At 40.4% G+C, this 22,423-nt stretch overlaps 1 protein-coding gene across 5 annotated transcripts in view; it reads right to left on the bottom strand.

Moving 5' to 3' along the window:
• HSDL2 (hydroxysteroid dehydrogenase like 2) overlaps positions 1–22,104 on the bottom strand; it is a 60,380-nt gene extending 38,276 nt beyond the window's left edge. For 4 of the 5 annotated variants that reach the window (XR_235716.5, XM_005210518.5, XM_059888969.1 and 1 more), the window contains exons 1-3: positions 21,999–22,104; positions 4,637–4,800; positions 3,415–3,513 (exon numbers count right to left, since the gene is read on the bottom strand). Coding sequence is in view for 4 of the 5 variants with exons in the window: in XM_005210518.5 (XP_005210575.1) it covers positions 3,415–3,513; positions 4,637–4,800; positions 21,999–22,015 (280 nt within the window). In the remaining variant the exon portion in view is untranslated. The remainder of the gene's footprint in view (positions 1–3,414; positions 3,514–4,636; positions 4,801–21,998) is intronic. The other variant, NM_001104963.1, reaches the window with a different exon arrangement.
• Positions 22,105–22,423: the final 319 nt, after the last annotated feature.

Here is a 22,423-nt window from a genome sequence, read left to right as displayed (position 1 = left end):
CAAAGCATGGATTTTTATACTACAAGGATAAACAAACTTATTTCTTGTTGGCAAAATTGTGTTGACTGTAATGGTTCCTATTTTGATTAATAAAGATTCAGGGTCTGAAACCATAATTACTTCTGCACCAACCTAACAGATCAGGGATGGGACTTCCCTGGTGGTCCAGTGGTTAAGGTTCCAGGCTTCCAATGCAAAGGGCACAGGTTCAGTCCCTAGCTGGGGAACTAAGACTCCACATGCCACATGGTACAGCCAAAAAGAAAAATTTTTTTAATGAATCAGGGCACAATGGTGGGAAATGATACAGAATAAAAGGCATGTATGCCTGCTGCAGAAAAAAAGATGGCAGGAAATATTATATCTGTGGTTGATGAAATAGTGTAATCTACTCAAGGCGTAAAAACTATGAAGATGAAGGAAGGCAAGATGATAGGCAGTACTATGTGGCAGAGGTCCCCAAGGGGCACAGGGAAAGCATCATCCACTGCTCAGGACTTTGTTAAGGATAATTCCCTGGCAGAGAGAAAAGTTAGGAAAAAGGTAGTCTTCTCTAAAAGGCAGACTTCAAAGGCCTACAAAACTCCAAACCACACCATAACAGCAGCAACCACAGCATGGAACTGAAACCAAACAAACCAAAAATAAAGGCTTGGAAGATCTAGAGGAAAAAAATACAGAGAGAAGAAAAGAGCAGGCCTTGAATCATCTCATAAATGTGACATCCATCCTGATTAGGAGGTAGCAGCAGTTGAGTTGCTGAGCAGAGCTCACCAAAGAATTAAGATTCTGCATCATTACGCCAGAAAAGCAGAAGTTCATGGGCAAATGGAAAGCAAAATATTTTAAATACATCAACGTGGATCCTAAGGAGGAGGGAAGGAAATGTTAGGGAAGATTCCAAGAGAGGTAACTCCACCACCAATTTGCACTTTAGCAAGAAAACAGAAGTGTTTCAGATGCCCATCTCAACAACAGGAAGCAAAATACATTGGCAGATTTTCTTCCCCCAAAGATATGAAAAGTATATCTTCTCTTTTTTTAAAGTCTTCATTGAACTTCTTACCATACCTCTTGATTATGTTTTGGTTTTTTGGCTGCGAGGCATATGGAACCGTAGCTCCCTGACCAGGGATTGAACCTGTACTCCCTGCATTGGAAGGCAAAGTCCTAACCACTGGACGACCAGGGAAGTCCAAAGCATATCTTCTTGACTGAAGATTTCTACCAACTCAGCTAAGTTCCAGGATATGAATGCCAAATCAATTAATATGGATCAACTGGCTTCTGAAGAAACAAAAAACAAGATTTGCTTTGGTCCCTTTCATCTTCTCTGTCTGTTCCTGGGAAAGTAGATCACTTGATAGACAAAGCTGGATCAATCCCACACTGAAGATGCTGAAGGAATGATGCCGGGTTCAATGGAAGACAATCTAAGCCATGGTGGCTAAACCAATTGAGACCATCCATGCATCTGAGTGAAACTTCCTTGGCTGGGACAAAACAGAGTTAGGAAATTGGAGAGGAGAGATTTCTGGGCTTTAATTCTTCCAAGAAAGAGATTTCAGTTTGGCTCTTTAAATTCTCTGTGGCAACAACAGGAGAAGAAACAAACTTGTGAGATGCCAGCTACTCTGGAAGAGCCCCAACCTAGAAAGTGGAGGTCTTCACATTTTGACACTCAGGTGCATATTTTTGGACTATGCTGTCACTAATACACAATGTGTAACTCCTTCTGGATCCAGCTAGAATTCAAGATGGGAAGTTGGTATGGCCTTCAGTATCTATAGTTAATGTCCATCCTGACCCATTTCAGAGGTTTCTTGGGACAACACCAGACAACAACTGAACTGTTCATGTTCTCTAACAGAATTAGAGGACAGAAACTAAGACTGAGAAAGGGCACAGACAAAGGTGGTAGCAGTCCTCCCCTACATTCTGATGATCTCCGTCTCCAGAAAGGATAAATTCACTCTCAGTTGACAGAACCAATGGATCAATGGAAAGAACTAAAACTGGATGAATACAGAGGAAGGAAAAGCTCTATTCTTCTACCCTCACCACCTTATCCCTTAATTCCTCCCTAAAAAGGAGTGGCTAAACTAATTAGGTTAAATCCTAATTGGCACTAATTGGTCACTTTTCCTAGTAGGTAGAAGTCTCACTTTCAAACTAATTAGGTAAAGTCCTAACTGGCACTAATTGGTCACTTTTCCTAGTAGGTAGAAGTTATTTTAGATAAAGGTCCCCCATTTGAATGTGGCTTCTTCTTCTTCCTTCATATTTTGGACCCTATCAGTAAGAAGAAGAAGGAAAAAAAAAAAAAACACCCAGTAATTTTGCATTCTCTCTCATCTTCTCTCAGGGGCATTCACATTACTTTGGGAAAGGTTGCCAGCCAGGGGTAAGATTCTGAATTTAAAGGAAGAGATCCCATTTGAGTCAAAGCTTTGTGCTCCAGTCCAGAAGAACATAGCACTCTCCATTAGCGGTTATAAGCATGAGACTTGCTAATAAAGCATTACCTTGTTCCCCAATATCCTCTGCATATACATACAGTCTCTGGAATAATATAAGGAGAGAATGGTAATGGTTTGGACAGGATTTGGACACAGCTAAATACCATGCTATAATACCATCAAAGTCTTAGTTCAACTCCCAATACTTGCCTTCTAGGAGATTACGAATTAATTTGGGGAAAAGAAAAAATACTAAGATCTGAAGTTTTACAAGAAGAGGACCAAAGGAATGTTCTACGAATTCAGAGAAAGAAAAATGTACATTTGTGATTACTTTGCATAGTTGGGAAATTGGCTTCATGAAGTAGATGAGATTTAAGCACAAATATTTCTAAAGAAAAAGAAAGGGTCATTTCAGGAAGGGTGGGAGGTGGAGGAGTGGTCATTGAGGAGCTTCAGGAATGGGATGAGAAAAGATGAAGAGACAAAATTAAGGTAAGGAAATGGAAGCAAACTCTTTTGGCTGGATTAGGGAGTTTACATAGGCATATAGAAAGAATATGGAGCCAAAACACGTCTGTTAACATCAGAATGCGAAATGTCTTGAAAGCCAATAGGTAATCTGCACTTTACTCAATAAATATTAAAAAGTCATCAAATGATGGGTTACGTGAAAACAAGTGGATGGGATCTGGGGTATAGATGTATATGTTATGGTCAAGGTCTTAACTTTACCTTGGATGGGAGATTGGTTATATTAAAAATAATTTTTAACAATTATTCAGTTACTCATCAGATGGTTTTAAACTGTGCTTCTGTAGGAACAAATACTTATTTCTGGCTATACTCTGAAGACTTAAAGAGTAAAAATATCAAAAGAAAGTTAAAAATTAAAGTGATAGTTATACCGATACTTTACCAATATTCAATAATTATCTCAGAATGAAGGCACTACCTCCAAATTTTTCCACTGCCTTCTCCACAGCACTGCTGATTTGCTCTTCATCTCTTACATCAACAATACATGGCAAGGCCTTTCCTCCAGCTGCTTTGACTACAAAGGATAAATAAAGATGCATTCAAATGTTAAAACTTTCATCGATACCACACCTCTGACATAAGTCAAAAGGAAAAAGTACCCCATTTTCAGAAAATCAGTATAAATAATGATGTCTTCCAACTACTAGCAACTCTGTCCTGCTGTAGGACAGACTGAATTCATAGCCATCTACAGACTAGCCAGGTCATCTCTATTTAAAAAACAAACAAAAAAGAGGGCAATTTTTAAAAATGCTATTAAAAAGAAATAAGGGGGGAAGGTAATTTAAAAGATGTTTACTATGGAAAATTTCCTAAAATGTACAAAAATATAAAGAATAGTATAATGAACTATCATGAATCCATTAACTATCTTCAATGATTGACCATGTTTTGCAGTAAATTTATCTACCACCAATTCTGTTTCGTTTTTTGCTGGTATGTTTCAAAACAAATCCCAGGCATCACTTCATTCATAATTGCTTCATATGTATTCCCTTTACATAACCACAGCACTATTAACATAACTAACAAAACGAGCATATCAGCTGAAGCTGAAGCCCTCACTCCTGGCACAGTGCCTTGAATATAAGCACTCAATAACTATTTGTGTTCCCTCGGCTCGGTAACAACCTAGAGGGGTAGGATGGGGTGGGAGACGGAAGGGAGGTTCAGGAGGGAGGGCACATATGTATATCTATGGCTGATTCATGATGATGTCCGGGAGAAACCAACACAGTATTGTAAAGCAATTATCCTTCAATTAAAAGTAAATAACTTTTTTAAAAGAAAAAAAATAACTGTTTGTGACCTGAAAGTATTAAAATAATGACTTGCAAATTATGCAGAGAACAGGTAACATGGAGCGTTTTTTCATTCACACCATACACCTCTTAAATTCTTTCCTCTGCTTCCACTCTTCTGCTCTTTGCTCTCATCCAAGAACCACTGGCCTCATGACATATGATTTTTAATGGAAATCACTCCCATTACTTAAAAAAGCTAGGGAGAAAAATGATCCCCAAACACCACTCTAAGGTGACAAAATATTTCTTTAACCAGATAAAATTATTTATAGGATAGACTTCAGAAAGATATAATTAAACTTTCCAGCAAATTCTCAATTTATTGAAACATACTTTCTTCAGCAGCAGTATAGATGGTGCCTGGAAGTTTGGGGTGTGCCTGGGCAGTCTTCGCAGCAATGACTATGTTTGCTCCATCCTTGGCTGCTTTCAAAGCAATCGCTTTGCCAATGCCACGGCTTGCACCTGTGATGAAGACAGTACATCCTGCTAACTTCCTACAACAGAACAAATATGGCCTTATTAGAAATCTCAAAGTTTCTATTTATTGATATCAGTACCAAAAACTCATGCACATATTCACAAAACATGTTTCCTCTTCTATCAAACTTTCTCTAAACCCTCCTCCTTCCCCATCTGATACCTGATTACTCCCATTATATAATGATCTATAAATTATTATAACTGCAGTGGCCGGATTTGCTATGATTTTTGCAAACAAAATCTGCTCAAATGAGTAAATCTTAAAAAGAAATGAGGAATTAATGAACTACATGAACATATATTTTTTTCCCCACAGAAAAAGTGTTAAAGTTTTTTTTTGAAAAATTTGTAAAAGGACCTTACTTTTGAATGGTGGGATTATGAATAAATTTTATCATAGTCTTTATATTCTTCAGGGTTTTTCAGTTTTCTGCAATGAATACATACCACTTAAAAGGAATTACGTAAAAGCTAATAATTATTTAACAGATGCTCATCATTGCTTATAATAGCTAGAGTGGAAACAACTTAAATGTCCATCAGCTGATGAATGGATAAAGTAAAATGTGTTATATATAACTGATCACAGGGACTGTAGCCTTGTCTAACTCAATAACACTATGAGCCTTGCCATGCAGGGCCACCCAAGATGGATGGATCACGGTGGAGAAGATGTTCTGACAAAACGTGGTCCACTGGAGAAGGGAATGGCAAACCACTTCAGCATTCTTGCCTTGAGAACCCCATGAACAGTATGAAAAGGCAAAAAGATATGACACTGAAAGATGAACTCCCCAGGTCAGTAGGTGCCCAATATGTTACTGGAGGAGAGTAGAGAAATAACTCCAGAGAGAATGAAGAGATGGAGCCAAAGTAAAAATGATGCCCAGTTGTGGATGTGACTGGTGATGGAAGCAAGGTCCAGTGTTGTAAAGAGCAATATTGCATAGGAACCTGGAATGTTAGGTTCATTAATCAAGGCAAATTGGAAGTGGTCAAACAGGGGATGGCAAGAATGAACATGGACATTTTAGGAACTAGTGAACTAAAATGGACTGGAATGGGCAACTTTAACTCAGATGACCATTATGTCTACTACTGTGGGCAGGAATCCCTTAGAAGAAATGGAGTAGCCATCATAGTCAACAAAAAAGTCTGAAATGCAGTACTTGGGTGCAATCTCAAAAAACGACAGAATGATCTCTGTTTGTTTGCAAGACAAACCATTCAATATCACTGTAATCCAAGTCTATGCCCCAACCAGTAATGCTGAAGAAGCTGAAGTTGACTGGTTCTATGAAGACCTACAAGACCTTCTAGAACTAACACTCAAAAGGGATGTCCTTTTCATTATAGGGGACTAGAATGCAAAAGTAGGAAGTCAAGAGATACCTGGGGTAACAGGCAAATTTGGCCTTGGAGTACGAAATGAAGCAGGGCAAAGGCTAACAGAGTTTTGCCAAGACAATGCACTTCTTATAGGAAACATCCTCTTTAACAACACAAGAGAAGACTCTACACGCGGACATCACTATATGGTCAACAGAAAAATCAGACTGATTATATTCTTTGCAGCCAAAGATGGAGAAGCCTTATAAAGTCAGCAAAAACAAGACCAGGACCTGACTGTGGCTCAGATCATGAACTCATTACTGCCAAATTCAGACTTAAATTGAAGAAAGTAGGGAAAACCACTAGACTGATCATGTATGACCTAAACCAAATTCCTTATGATTATACAGTATAAGTAACAAATAGATTCAAGGAATTAGATCTGATAGACACAGTACCTAAAGAACTACAGACGGAGGTTTGTGACATTGTACAGGAGGCAGTGATCAAGACCATCCCCAAGAAAAAAAAGTGCAAAAAGGCAAAATGGTTGTCTACAGAGGCCTTACAAATAGCTGAGAAAAGAAGAGAAGCTAAAGGCAAAGCAGAAAAGGAAAGATACACCCATCTGAATGCAGAGTTCCAAAGAACAGTAAGGAGAGATAAGAAAGCCAACGGTACCCCACTCCAGTACTCTTGCCTGGAAAATCCCATAGACAGAGGAGCCTGGTAGGCTGCAGTCCATGAGGTTGCTAAGAGTTGGACACGACTGAGCGACTTCACTTTCACTTTTCACTTACATGCATTGGAGAAGGAAATGGCAACCCACTCCAGTGTTCTTGCCTGGAGAATCCCAGGGACGGGGGAGCCTAGTGGGAGGCCATCTATGGGGTTGCACAGACTCACACAACTGAAGCGACTTAGCAGCAGTGATCAATGCAAAGAAACAGAGGAAAACAATAGAATGGGAAAGACTAGAGATCTCTTCAAGAAAATGAGAGATACCAAGGGAACATTTCATGCAAAAATGGGCACAATAAAGGACAGAAATGGTATGGACCTAACAGAAGCATAAGTTATTAAGAAGAGGTGGAAACAATACACAGAACTATACAAAAAAAGAGCTTCATGACCCAGATAACCATGATGGTGTGATCAATGACCTAGAACCAGACACCCTGGAATGCGAAGTCAAGTGGGCCTTAGGAAGCATCACTACAAACAAAGCTACTGGAGGCAATGGAATTTCAGTTGAGCTATTTCAAATCCTAAAAGATGATGCTGTGAAAGTGCCGCACTCAATATGCCAGCAAATTTGGAAAACTCAGCAGTGGCCACAGAACTGGAAAAGGTCACTTTTCAATCCAATCCCAAAGAAAGGCAATGCCAAAGAATGTTCAAACTACTGCACAATTGCACTCATCTCACACGCTAGCAAAGTAATGCTCAAAATTCTCTCCAAGCCATGCTTCAACAGTATGTGAACCATGAAATTCCAGATGTTCAACCTGGATTTAGAAAAGGCAGAGGAGCCAGAGATCATATTGCCAACATCTGATGGATCATCGAAAAAGCAAGAGAGTTCCAGAAAAACATCTACTTCTGCTTTATTGACTACATCAAAGCCTTTGTCTGTGTGGATCACAACAGACTGTGGAAAATTCTTAAAGAGATGGGAATATCAGACCATCTTACCTGCCTCCTGAGAAATCTGTATGCAGGTCAAGAAGCAATAGTTAGAACTAGACACAGAACAACAGACTGGTTCCAAATCAAGAAAGGAGTACGTCAAGGCTGTATATTGTCACCTTGCTGATTTAACTTATATGCAAAGTACATCATGAGAAATGCTGGGCTGGATGAAGGACAAGCTGGAATCAAGAATGCTGGGAGAAATATCAATAATCTCAGATATGCAGATGACACCACCCTTATGGCAGAAAGTGAAGAACTAAAGAGTCTCTTGATGAAAGTGAAAGAGGAGAGTGAAAAAGTTGGCTTAAAACTCAATATTCAGAAAACTAAGATCATAACTTCCAGTCCCATCACTTCATGGAAGATAGATGGGGAAACAATGGAAACAGTGACAGACTTCATTTTGAGGGGTTCCAAAATCACTGATGGTGACTGCAGCCATGAAATTAAAAGATGTTTGCTCCTTGGAAGAAAAACTATGACCAACTTAGACAGCATATTAAGAAGCTGAGATATTACTCTGCCAACAAAGGTCTGTCTAGTCAGAGCTATGGTTTTTCCAGTAGTCATGTATGGATGTGAGAGTTGGATTATAAAGAAAGCTGAGTGCCGAAGAATTGATGCTTTTGAACTGTGGTGTTGGAGAAGACTCTTGAGAGTCCCTTGGACTGCAAGGAGATCCAACCAATCCATCCTAAAGGAAATCAGTCCTGAATATTCATTGGAAGGACTGATGCTGAAGCTGAAACTCTAATACTCTGGCCACCTGATGCAAAGAACTGACTCAATGGAAAAGACCCTGATGCTGGCAAAGATTGAAGGGAGGAGGAGAAGGGGGTGACAGAGAATGAGATGGTTGGATGGCATCACCGACCCAATGGACATGAGTTTGAGCAAGCTCCTCGAATTGATGATGGACAGGGAAGCCTGGAGTGCTGCAGTCCATGGGGTCACAAAGAGTCTTACACTACTGAGCGACTGAACTGAACTGAACTGAAAATGTGTTATAAATCAATACACACAAAGGGATACATTCAGCAATAAAAGGGAATGAAGTACTGATCTGTCCACATGGATGAACTTTGAAAACATGCTCAGTGAAAGAAGCCATCACAAGGCCTTCATAATGTATGATTCCATTTATATGAAACGTCCAGAAGAGGCACACCTAGAGACACACAGGACTAGAGGCTGCCTGGGACTGGGGGTGGGAGGAGGAGGGGTACGGGCTTTCTTTCTTGGATAGAAAAAATATTTTAAAGTTGACTGTGGCGTGTACACAACTCTGTGACTATACCATTTAATTGTGTACTTTAAATGGGTAAATTGTGTGGTGCGTGAATTACATCTCAATAATGATGTTAAACAAACAAACATAGGAAGCTGACAAAGAACTGTGGGTGTTGTTCAAAAGATTCTCTGATCCAAATGTAAGGGAAGTTCTCCGTGCCCATTCCCTTTTTTTATAATATATCCAACCACCCACTTTTAACTTTCTACTTATTCAGGTGTTAGATGAGAAGAAAACCTGAATTAAGTCAGAGCGGGAAACCCATTTCTTATTTACTTTCTAAAGGCATATAAAGTTCAAGGAGAAGGCTGAAGAGAGGGCAGCAAAGTGACAATGACTAACAGAAAAAGGGGCAGTAACCAGAGACAAGGGTAACAGATAAGCAGGCTTGCTAGGAAAGAATGTAAGGCTTTTGCCAAGATCAGAAAGACTACACTTTAGAAGCAAGTTCAGAGGTAAAAGTGGGAGAAGTGTTTCAAAACAAGAAATAAACGGTTTAATAAGAAAGAAGGGGAATAAAGAGGTGTTCTTTTTACTACTTTTAGTAAAAAAAAAAAAAACCCACAAAATACAAAAAATATATATAAATAATGTGTAAAGCTTAAAGATCAAAATAAAAAGCATACCAAGAAATAGAACATTATCAATACCCTAGAAGCCACCTGTTTACTCCTCTCTATCCTTCTTCTTCCTTCCGACCCACAAAGTAACAACTGCTTTAAATATTATTACTAATTTCTTTGCCTTTTTTTTTTTTCATTATTCCTAATACCTACTTATCTATGTCTAAGCCAGGGGCCAAATCCGACCCTCCATCTGTTTGTGTACAGTGTGGGAGCTAAGAACAGTTTTGAACACTTATGTGTATGAACACGTATGATCGATTTTGAACCCCAATTCAGCAAACACTATTTCGCTATTATAAATTGAACTGTATTCACCAAAATACAATTGTACCTCCCTGTCATAGATTGAATTTTATCTACCAAAGTGGTAGGGTATTTTGAAGTCCTAATCTCCAGCGTCCCCTAATGAGACCTTATTTGGAAACAGGGTTGCTGCAGATAGAATTAGTTACAATGAGGTCATACAGGAGTAGGAAGAAAAGAAAGTGAAGTCGCTCAGTCGTGTCCAACTTTTGGCAGCCCCATGGACTGTAGCCCACCAGGCTCCTCCATCCACGGAATTTTCTAGGCAAGAGTACCGGAGTGGGTTGCCATTTCCTTTTCCAGGGGATCTTCCCAACCCAGGGATTGAACCCAGGTCTCCCACATTGTGGGCAGACGCTTTACCGTCTGACAGTAGGTGGATCCTTACTTCAGTTTGACTGTGCCTTTGTAAGAGGAAGAAAGACTACATACAGACAGACACACAGGGAGGACACCGTGTGACGACAGAAGTGGAGAGTGGAGTAAAGCAGCCACCAACTAAGAATGCCAAGGACTGCCGATGATAACCAGAGCTAGGGAGAGGCAAGTAAGGGTTCTGCTCATAATTTCAGAGGGAACACTAGCATTGCTAGGGCACTGCTAACACCTGGACTTCAGACTTCAAGTCTTCAGAACTTAAAATAAATCTCCATTTGAAGCCACTCAATCGGTGGTCTTTTGTTATGGCAGCCCTAGGAAATAAACACATTCTTTCTTCCCCTCAAAAAAGAATTTCATTTTTGTTGTTGCTGTTTGTTGTTTTAGTTGCTAAGTCATATCTGACTCTTTTGCGCCCCCATAGACTTCAGCGCACCAGACTCCGCAGTTCATGGGGTTTTCCAGGCAAGAATACTGGAGTGGGCTGCCATTTTCTACTCCAGGGGATCTTCCTGACACAGAGATGGAACCTACATCTCCTGCACTGGCAGGTGGATTCTTTACCAGGGAGGAATAAAGGGAGCCACCAGGGAAGCCCAAGAATACTGGTGTGGGTATCTTCCTGACCCAGAAATTGAACCGGGGTCTCCTGCATTGCAAGTGGATTCTTTACCAGCTGAGCTACCAGGGAAGCCCTTCATACAGTATATGTCATTCTATAGTTTGCTTATTTCACAAAACATGGAGACTTATCCATACTGGTGTAAACAGTTACACTTACTTTATTTAATATACAATATTTTGCATATGAGCATGTCCATGGGGTCGCAGAGTCAGACACGACTGAGTGACTGAACTGAACCGATACTATTAGGTATTTAGTCATTCTACTGTTTATGGACCTTGAGGAGGGTTTCCAGGTTTTTTTTTTTTTTTTTTTCCTATTATGAACAATGGTGCTAAAAGAATCTTGTACACTTCTTCCAGTCACACGTACAAGAGTTTCTCCAGGGCATATGCCGACCCGATGACCTACATTTTCCCCGACATGGACAACCAACAGTTCCAGTCTGAAAAGCCTGTCTTTCCCACAGATCTTGAATGCCAGCTTTGTCACAGACTGAGTCTCCAGAAACAAACAGATCTATTTCTAGGCTCTGTCTTCTGTTTAATTTGGTTAAATGGATTGCACTATCTTAACAGCTTTCTTGGCTATACTTGGATCTTTGCTTTTCCACATATTAGAAATTAGCTTATTTAACTGCACATGCAAAATCAGTTGGGATTTTGATAGAATTCAATGGACAGAGGAGCCTGGAGGGCTACAGTCCATGGGGTCACAAATAGACACAACTGAGCGACTAAGCACACAGCACAGCAATGTGAGAAGAACCACCAGCTTTAAGACATTGAGTGCTCCAGTCCATGAACACGGTATTACTCTCTATTTCACACCCGGAACCACAGGATGTCCCTCTGTAATCAAAGGTAATATTCTGACCATCCAATCATGGTGTTATCAGATTTTCCCATTATTTAATTACTCTAGTTTCCCTCGCAATCAGTGCAAAGTTACTTAAAGACCACTTTTTATTATAGAATTTTCAAATATTTTCAAAAATACAAAAATACTGTAATAAGTATCCATGTTTATTTAACAATTCAACAACAATCACAATTTTGAAAATAATTATCAGAAAGCAAACCTCAAAAGTCATTTAATTTCACTTACAAATGCTTCAGTATGTACCTCCAACTTTTATATAATAATGTCATTATCACAACTAAGAAAACTAACAGTAATTCCTCAAAATCAACTAGTACCTATCCTTATGCAAAGTTTCACAACTATCTCAAAAATATCTTTTTACAGTGGGTTTGATCAAATCAGGATCCTGTAAGGACTTTACATTGCATTAATTTGTTACAGACACACCTTGAGAGATTGCAGGTTCAATTCCAGACCACCACAATAAAGTGAATATTGAAATAAAGTGAGTCACACAAACTTTGGTTTCCCAGTATATAGAAGTTACATTTACATTGTGGTCTTTTAAATATGCTATAGTACTATGTCTTAAAAAAAATGTGCATATTTTAATTTAAAACTATTTTATTGCTAAAAAATGCTAACCACCATCTGACAAAGCAGGGTTCCCACAAACTTTCAGTTTGTAAAACACAAAATATCTGCAAAGGGCAATAAAGGTACAGCACAAATAAAATGAGGTATGCCTGTAAATCTTTTGAGTCTCTTATAATCTATAACAGATTTTAGATTTTCTTTATGCCATTTATTTGCTGAAGAATATAGATCTGTAGAACAACCCATATTCTGGATTTTGAACTTCTCATTTTTATAGCCATTGTACTGTACTTGCTGGCTGTTACTTGTGCGTGTGAGTGCATGCTAAGTTGCTTCAGTCGTGTCCTACTCTTTGCAACCCCATGGACTGTAGCCCACCAGGCTCCTCTGTCCATGTAATTCTCCAGGCAAGAACACCTGCAGTGGGTTGCCTACCCTCCTCCAGGGGATCTTCCTGACTCAGGGATGGAACCGGAGTCTCTTACTTCTTTACCACTAGCGCCACCTGGGAAGCCCTTTTGCTTGTGTGCAGAAATCTAATTTTTATCATTGACTTTTGTATCCTGACCGTGTATCAGACTCTTATTAAATCTAGTAATTTAGTTGTACATTATTTTGATTTTCCAGTTAGATAATCATATCATCTGCAAATAATGACAGCATTATTTCTTTCATTTCAAGCCAAATATTTTTTCTTTCTTTCTCCTGCCTTATTTACTAAAGAAAGAAAAAAAAATGTTTCCAGATGGAAGGTCAGAGCTACAGGAAGAAATAAAAGCCAAAGATAAATTAAGTACAGAAATCTAAAAAAAGTTTTTATACTGCTAATTAGTAATAATATAAATGATATAATAAATAATAACATTTAGAGGTTAAAATAGAATTAAAATATATTATTACAATAACAAAAGTTAAACTGGAATGACTGAAGTTCAGCTTTTCTAGATCCTTGTATTGTTTGGGGGAATGATAGAATTTTATGTACTTCAGACACTGGTAAGTTATATACACCTTTAAACTGTTTATGTTAAACATGATAAATACAAATTCCAGGTCTTAACAGTTTTTGTGACAAGAATGGGATTCTAACAAAGACATGGCTTTCTAACAGAAAAAGGACAAGAAGTCCATAAGATGGGTTGTAAAGTGAAAGTTGCTCAGTTGTGTCCAGCTCTTTGCTACCCCGAGGACTACACAGTCCATGGAATTCTCCAGGCCAGAGTACTGGAGTGGGCAGCCTTTCCCTTCCCTTCTCCAAAGGATCTTCCCAGTCCAGGGATTGAATCCAGGTCTCCTGCATTGCAGGCAGATTCTTTACCAGCTGAGCCACAATGGAAGCCCAAGAATACTGGATTGGGTAGCCTATGCTTTCTCCAGCAGATCTTCCTGACCCAGGAATTGAACCTGCATTGTAGGTGGATTCTTCACCAACTGAGCAATCAAGGAAAGACAGGTTAGAGAAGAGAAGAAGACTCCAGGAACACACTCTCACTCGTGGCAGAGGGAAGGGTAAGGATCACTGTTTCTTCTGCTAAAGAATCAGACCAAGAAGAGGTGGTATATTAATATTTATTAATTTTATTAATATTTATTAATACTGTAAGATGCAACAGTATTAAAATTACTACACTAATACAACTATCAATAATAAATCTACCAAGTACAGTTCAAGATTTCTCTGTACTCTCTTGTCCTTAGAGCAGATGTCTCTAAAGGTATACAAATTACTATGTTAAAATTATTTGAATTATTTTTCTATGTATATTTATGTGAAAAGCTTGATATACAGTTAAGGTCCTCTGTTTATGATGACAGTCCACTTTAGTTTATCACTTTCCCCTCATCTTTGATGAGGGATACTATAAAACCTATACTTGATTTAAAAGTCAAATCTGGAAATTCCCTGGTCGTCCAGTGCTTAGGACTCCTATGCTTTCACTGCCAAGGGCCTGGGTTCCACCCCTGGTTGGGGGAACTAAGATCCCACAAGCTGCACTGTGTGGCCAATAAAAAAGTCAAACCTTATAAATGTGTGTATTGAAAGAAGTTCAATCCTTTGTCTATAGATTCCTTATTTTCCACTTACCCTTATTATAATTCCTTTTTTAAAAATATGCAGACACACATATATATAAAACATATCCTGTGTGTATGTGTAATTTTCCCTTCCTTTTTATACAAAAGGTAGTATACATAGTGTTAAAGTAATTTTTAAATGTAAGTATTTAGATGAAAATGTCCCAATTATTGCTTTAAAAAGCCCTATCCATAGCAGATACAAACTATTACATATAGGAAGGATAAACAACAAGGGCCTACTGTGTAGCACAGGGAATTGTATTCAACATCCTGTGATAAACCATAATGGAAAAGAATATGAAAAAGTAAAAGTGAAAGTGAAGTCACTCAGTCGTGTCCGACTCTTTGCGACCCTGTGGACAGTAGCCCTCCAGGCTCCTCTGTCCATGGGATTCTCCAGGCAAGAATACTGGAGTGGGTTGCCATTTCCTTCTCCAGGGGATCTTCCCAACCCAGGGATCGAACCCGGGTCTCCTGCATTGCAGGCAGATGCTTTATCCTCTGAGCCACCAGGGAAGGGAAGCCCCATCCAATGATGGGGGTAGGTTAAATAAATAGAACATTAAAAGTGAGAAAGATCTAAATGTACTGAAAATATGTCCCAAGACATATTAAATGACAGGTAAAAATAGCAAGATGCAAAACGGGGCTTTGCTACTATTTTGTAAAGTGGGGAGTGTGTTTGTACGTGTTTAGGATTGTGTACCCAAATATGTTTATAAATACACAGAGTACCTTTGGAAACCCACCAGAGAGTAAGTAGGGGATTGAAAGTTAAGAATAAGGAAACTCACCCTTCTGAGGTGTTTAAGTCTTTTGGCCACGTGCCTGTATGTTTCAAGCTAACTTCAGAACGAACATGTCACTCAGCTCAAAACATCCATACAAGTACATAAACGGAAAACAGAATGGGATGGGAGGAGGGTACAGAGTTTACTTCTCAAGTCGAAAAAGTTCTGGAAACTGGTTGCACAACAGTGCAAACATATTTAACACTACTTAACTGTACACTTAAAAACGGTGACGATGGCAAACCTTATGTGTATTTTAGCACAACTTAGTATCATCTCAAAGTAAAAAAAAAAAAAGCCTCGCCAAAGACACTCATCCTTTAAGGTTAGCTTAGTTTGTTACTAACTTGAAATCCCTTTTTAAACACCCCTTATTTTCTCCTTCCAGAACCTCAGATATGCAGATGACACCACTCTTATGGCAGAAAGTGAAGAGGAACTCAAAAGCCTCTTGATGAAAGTGAAAGTGGAGAGTGAAAAAGTTGGCTTAAAGCTCAACATTCAGAAAATGAAGATCATGGCATCTGGTCCCATCACTTCATGGGAAATAGATGGGGAAACAGTGGAAACAGTGTCAGACTTTATTTTTCTGGGCTCCAAAATCACTGCAGATGGTGACTGCAGTCATAAAATTAAAAGACACTTACTTCTTGGAAGGAAAGTTATGACCAACCTAGATAGCATATTCAAAAGCAGAGACATTACTTTGCCAACAAAGGTCTGTCTAGTCAAGGCTATAGTTTTTCCAGTGGTCATGTATGGATGTGAGAGTTGGACTGTGAAGAAGGCTGAGTGCCGAAGGATTGGTGCTTTTGAACTGCGGTGTTGGAGAAGACTCTTGAGAGTCCCTTGGACTGCAAGGAGATCCAACCAGTCCATTCTGAAGGAGATCAGCCCTGGGATTTCTTTGGAAGGAACGATGCTAAAGCTGAAACTCCAGTACTTTGGCCACCTCATGTGAAGAGTTGACTCATTGGAAAAGAGTCTGATGCTGGGAGGGATTGGGGGCAGGAGGAGAAGGGGACGACAGAGGATGAGATGGCTGGATGGCATCACTGACTCGATGGATGTGAGTCTGAGTGAACTCCGGGAGTTGGTGATGGACAGAGAGGCCTGGCGTGCTGCGATTCATGGGGTCGCAAAGAGTCGGACACTACTGAGCCACTGAACTGAACTGAACTGAACAAGTGGGGGACTCATTAAGTGCACAAGAGTTTCGGTGACCTTTCACCCAGAACTCGAGACTTCCAGCAGGACACGCAGCTGTATGTCTAAACCCAAAGTTGGGACCCTCTCCAGAGGCGGCGGGATACCTCACTTGGGATCCTTTATCTGTGAGATGTTAACACGACTGACACCCTGAAGTACATACGTCTGCGCTACTTTTCACCAGTTACCGCAGGTTAGAGGAACACTGCATCCAGGGCCAAACAGCGTTCCAGATCGCTCCGAGCAGTATCATTAATCCTCCCACATGAAAAAGAATGTTCATATCCTTTTCCATTATGGTTTTGAGAGAGTCAGTTCCTAGGCAGGTTGATAAGAAGTCCGGGGTTCCCCAAGGAGAGAGGGGTCTGGGGTTCTCGAGGAGGAGAAAAGGACAAACTTTTTTTTTTCCTCTACATTTCTTAGTCTTAATCACATAAAATGTTTTTTTTTTTTTTTTTTTTCCTTTAAGCCCAGAACTGATGATAACACAACAAACAACTCAGTTTCAACTTTGTACTAGGGATTATATAACAACAAAGTATCCTGCTTGAGGACAGTTTCTCCTTCCTGAAAACCTTCCTATTAACCCTGATATTTTAGAATGTATATTATGGGAGTGGGTCTGGTAGGATCTTTCTATTGTTAAATTCTAATCTGTTATCCTAAAATGTAAATTGTGGGAGTGGGTCTGGTAAAAATTTTACAACCTTGAGACATTCTTTTGATTTACTGTAATAACTAATTTAAAAAGTATATAACTCCCTTGCTAACACTAGCAAAGGGAGGCATTCTCCGACCCCTTCTGATGTCTATGTCAGAAGCTTTCTCTGTCTCTTTTCTTACTTTAATAAAACTCCGCCACACAAAAGCTCTTCAGTGATCAAGCCTGATCCCTGGTCCCAAAGCTAACTCTTCTTCGGAGATCACGAATCTGACATTGTTCCCCATAAGCTATCAGTTTATACATATACATGTATATGTTTGTGGGTTTCCCTGGTGGCTCAGACGGTGAAGAATCTGTCTACAATGCAGGATACTTGGTTCTATCCCTGGGTCGGGAAGATCCCCTGGCGAAGGGAATGGTTGCCTGGAGAATTCCATGGACAGAGGAGCCTGGTGGGCTACAGTCCATAGGTTTGCAAAGAATCGGACACAACTGAGCAACTAACACACACATATATGTTAGTGTGTGTGTACATATATATGTATAATTGACTCACTTTGCCATACAGCAGGAATTAACACAACATTGTAAATTAGCTATACTTTAATAAAAGAAATTAAAAAAAAAAAAAAGCTCTACTCCTTTGCCTTTGGTCTACTTGGATTGATTCCCAGTAGGATGAAGGGCATTTTCACGCTGAAGGTCTCAGGCATTGGCACAAACAAGGGCAAAGTCCGCTTTCCTCTTAACCTGAAAACCACTGGGTCTATACCTCCATTTCAGAACCAGAGTATAGAAGGTGAGAAAGCAAAAAGATTCCAAATTCCTCATTACTACTGGTAGATGACTAAAACTTGCTAATGCAGAGTTAGCACTACAATTTACCAAAATTCCCTAGTACCTCAAAATCATGGTAAATGTGATGAATCTTTAACTATTTAAAGAAAAAAAACAATCACTTCAAAAAACACTATACAAGTTAAAGTTCATTTAGAAAAATAAACATCTGAAAGTAACAAAGAAAATTCTGAAAAAAAAAAATCCAGATGAGGCAGTAACTAGCCTTCCAAGATACTAAAACACTCTATAAAATTAGAGTAATTAACATAATTTAGCACTGGTACATGAACAGATAGACCAAAGTAATAGAATAAAAAAGATCCCTATACATACAAGAATTCAGAGGTGGAATTTTTAACAGAAAGAACAAATAGTCAGTAAATGGTGCTGGAAAAACTGTACAGCCAGCCATCTGAACCAAAATGAAGTGGGTTTCCTAACTCACTTGCTATGCTGAAATCTGAGTTGGTGGGGAGGGGGGCGGGGGAAGCCCACAAAAATTCCAGAAGAATACTTATAAATTTAAAAAATCTTTGTTTAAGATGGCCTTTTATAGTTTTGTCACTAAAACACAAAAGTCTTAAAAGATAACTTGATTATCATTGATAACTCTGATTCAATAAAACCACATGGTTCTGCATGATAAACAAATAGCATCATCAAACTCAAGATGCAATGAAAAAACACTGAGAAAAATTTTCTAACATGTATGATATAGAACAAATTACTTTTCAGTAGAACGATCTCAGAGATCAATCAAAAGCCTAACTGTGTAAGCCAGGCAAAGGGAAAGATACACAGATGGTTTTAAACCAGGATTTCTCAATCTCTACACTATTGACGTTTTGGACAAGATAATTCTTTACTGTAGAGGGCTCTCCTGTGCCTTATAAGATGTTTGCCAGCATCCCTGGACCCCCCATTAGATGCCAGTAGCACCCCACTAAATTGTGACAATAAAATGTGTTCCCAGATATTGCCTAATGTCCTATGGGAATCAAAAATGCTCCTCAACAAGAACTGCTGCTTTAAACATATAAAAAGATCTGCTTCCTCACTCTTTGGTGCAGATTTTAACTATAATGAGGTGCCATTTTTTTCTCTAGTTAGATTTTTATTATCAAAACAAGTATTTTTTTTAATCAGACATTTTGCTGTTTACCAGTATATTGGGTTAGGAAATCGCATTAATTCTTTTCAGCGTGCAACCTCTTTGGAGAGCTTTTGGTATTAACTATGACCTGCCTCTTGAGAAATCTGTATGAAGGTCAGGAAGGAACAGTTAGAACTGGACATGGAACAACAGACTGGTTCCAAATAAGAAAAGGAGTACGTCAAGGCTGTATATTGTCACCCTGCTTATTTAACTTCTGGACTGGAAGAAGCACAAGCTGGAATCAAGATTGCTGGGAGAAATATCAATAACCTCAGATATGCAGATGACACCACCCTTACAGCAGAAAGTGAAGAGGAACTTAAAAGCCTCTTGATGAAAGTGAAAGTGGAGAGTGAAAAAGTTGGCTTAAAGCTCAACATTTAGAAAATGAAGATCATGGCATCCGGTCCCATCACTTCATGGGAAATAGATGGGGAGACAGTGGAAACAGTGTCAGACTTTATTTTGGGGGGCCTCCAAAATCACTGCAGATGGTGACTGCAGTCATGAAATTAAAAGACGCTTACTTCTTGGAAGGAAAGTTATGACCAACCTAGATAGTATATTCAAAAGCAGGGACATTACTTTGTCAACAAAGGTTCGTCTAGTCAAGGCTATGGTTTTTCCTGTGGTCATGTATGGATGTGAGAGTTGGACTATGAGGAAGGCTGAGCGCCGAAGAATTGATGCTTTTGAACTGTGGTGTTGGAGAAGACTCTTGAGAGTCCCTTGGACTGCAAAGAGATCCAATCAGTCCATTCTGAAGGAGATCAGCCCTGGGATTTCTTTGGAAGGAATAATGCTAATGCTGAAACTCCAGTACTTTGGCCACCTCATGTGAAGAGTTGACTCATTGGAAAAGAGTCTGATGCTGGGAGGGATTGGGGGCAGGAGGAGAAGGGGACGACAGAGGATGAGATGGCTGGATGGCATCACTGACTCGATGGATGTGAGTCTGAGTGAACTCTGGGAGTTGGTGATGGACAGGGAGGCCTGGCGTGCTGCGATTCATGGGGTCGCAAAGAGTGGGACAAGACTGAGCGACTGAACTGAACTGAACTGATCAGATTTGAAATGCTTACATTCTTTGCTCCAGCAGCTTCATTGCCAAGAATTTATTATGTGGATACACTCAAATATGTGAAAAACAAGATATGTGAATATGTGAATACAAGGATAATCATGGCAGCAAAGATGGAGTAACAGAAGACTAGAAATGATCTCGGAGAAGGCAATGGCACCCCACTCCAGTACTCTTGCCTGGAAAATCTCATGGACGGAGGAGCCTGGTAGGCTGCAATCCATGGGGTCGCTGGGAGTCCAACAGGACTCAGCGACTTCACTTTCACTTTTCACTCTCATGCATTGGAGAAGGAAATGGCAACCCACTCCAGTGTTCTTGCCTGGAGAATCCCAGGGATGGGGGAGCCTGGTGGGCTGCTGTCTATGGGGTCACACAGAGTAGGACACGACTGAAGCAGAAATGATCCGGTATCCAATGATGAAAATGAAAGTGAAAGTGAAGTCGCTCAGTCGTGTCCGACTCTTTGCGACCCTGTGGACAGTAGCCCTTCAGGCTCCTCTGTCCATGGGATTCTCCAGGCAAGAACACTGGAGTGGGTTGCCATTTCCTTCTCCAGGGGATCTTCCCAACCCAGGGATCGAACCCGGGTCTCCTGCATTGCAGGCAGATGCTTTATCCTCTGAGCCACCAGGGAAGGGAAGCCCCATCCAATGATGGGGGTAGGTTAAATAAATAGAACATTAAAAGTGAGAAGGATCTAAATGTACTGAAAATATGTCCCAAGACATATTAAATGACAGGTAAAAATAGCAAGATGCAAAACGGGGCTTTGCTACTATTTTGTAAAGTGGGGAGTGTGTTTGTACGTGTTTAGGATTGTGTACCCAAATATGTTTATAAATACACAGAGTACCTTTGGAAACCCACCAGAGAGTAAGTAGGGGATTGAAAGTTAAGAATAAGGAAACTCACCCTTCTGAGGTGTTTAAGTCTTTTGGCCACGTGCCTGTATGTTTCAAGCTAACTTCAGAACGAACATGTCACTCAGCTCAAAACATCCATACAGTACATAAACGGAAAACAGAATGGGATGGGAGGAGGGTACAGAGTTTACTTCTCAAGTCGAAAAAGTTCTGGAAACTGGTTGCACAACAGTGCAAACATATTTAACACTACTTAACTGTACACTTAAAAACGGTGACGATGGCAAACCTTATGTGTATTTTAGCACAACTTAGTATCATCTCAAAGTAAAAAAAAAAAAAGCCTCGCCAAAGACACTCATCCTTTAAGGTTAGCTTAGTTTGTTACTAACTTGAAATCCCTTTTTAAACACCCCTTATTTTCTCCTTCCAGAATTGAGAGTTCTGAACAAGTGGGGGACTCATTAAGTGCACAAGAGTTCCGGTGACCTTTCACCCAGAACTCGCTACTTCCAGCAGGACACGCAGCTGTATGTCTAAACCCAAAACTGGGACCCGCCCCAGAGGCAGCGGGATACGTCACTCCGGATCCTTTATGTGTGAGATATTAACACGACTGACACCCTGAAGTACCTACCTCTGCGCTACTTTTCACAAGTTACCGCAGGTTAGAGAAACACTGCATCCAGGGCCAAACAGCGTTCCAGATCGCTCCGCGCAGTATCATTAATCCTCCTACCTCCGGGTCAGGGCCACCCAAGCTATCCACTCCGCCTGGCCCGGTTTCCTCCCCCACGGAGCCAAATTATGCTTACCCAGTGTTGGGCAACATGATTGCGGCAGATCGAAGTCAGAGGCGACAACGGACTCAACGAGCGACCACAGAAAGGCTGGTTTTCCCCCAGCATTTAGCCCCGCCCCAGACCCCGCCCCTGGGGCCCCGCCCCCGAGCTCTGCGGGGAGGTGCCTGGCGCTCCAAGAGGCGGGAGGTGGCTGAGTGCGCCTGCGCACGCAGTGGGCCTCGGTGGCGCGCGGCGCTGGTTTCCTTCTCTCCGCAGCCTGCCCTCTGGAAACAGGCGCTACGCGCAAGCTCTGTGAGAAACAACTCCGCCCCGCCCCTCCTGCGGGGTCTCTACGGTGACAATTGGTCTCCAGCCTGCGCGTCTAGAGGTACTGGGCGCGTCAGCCGCCGAGTACGCCTTTTCCCGGCCTATGAACGTTTCCGCGCTGCCACGCGGAA

This window comes from Bos taurus, chromosome 8 (assembly GCF_002263795.3).
Source record: "Bos taurus isolate L1 Dominette 01449 registration number 42190680 breed Hereford chromosome 8, ARS-UCD2.0, whole genome shotgun sequence".
In the NCBI taxonomy this organism is placed as follows: domain Eukaryota; kingdom Metazoa; phylum Chordata; class Mammalia; order Artiodactyla; family Bovidae; genus Bos; species Bos taurus.
The sequence above is the reverse complement of the archived record's forward strand: the minus strand, read 5'-3'. Positions and strand labels throughout refer to the sequence as shown.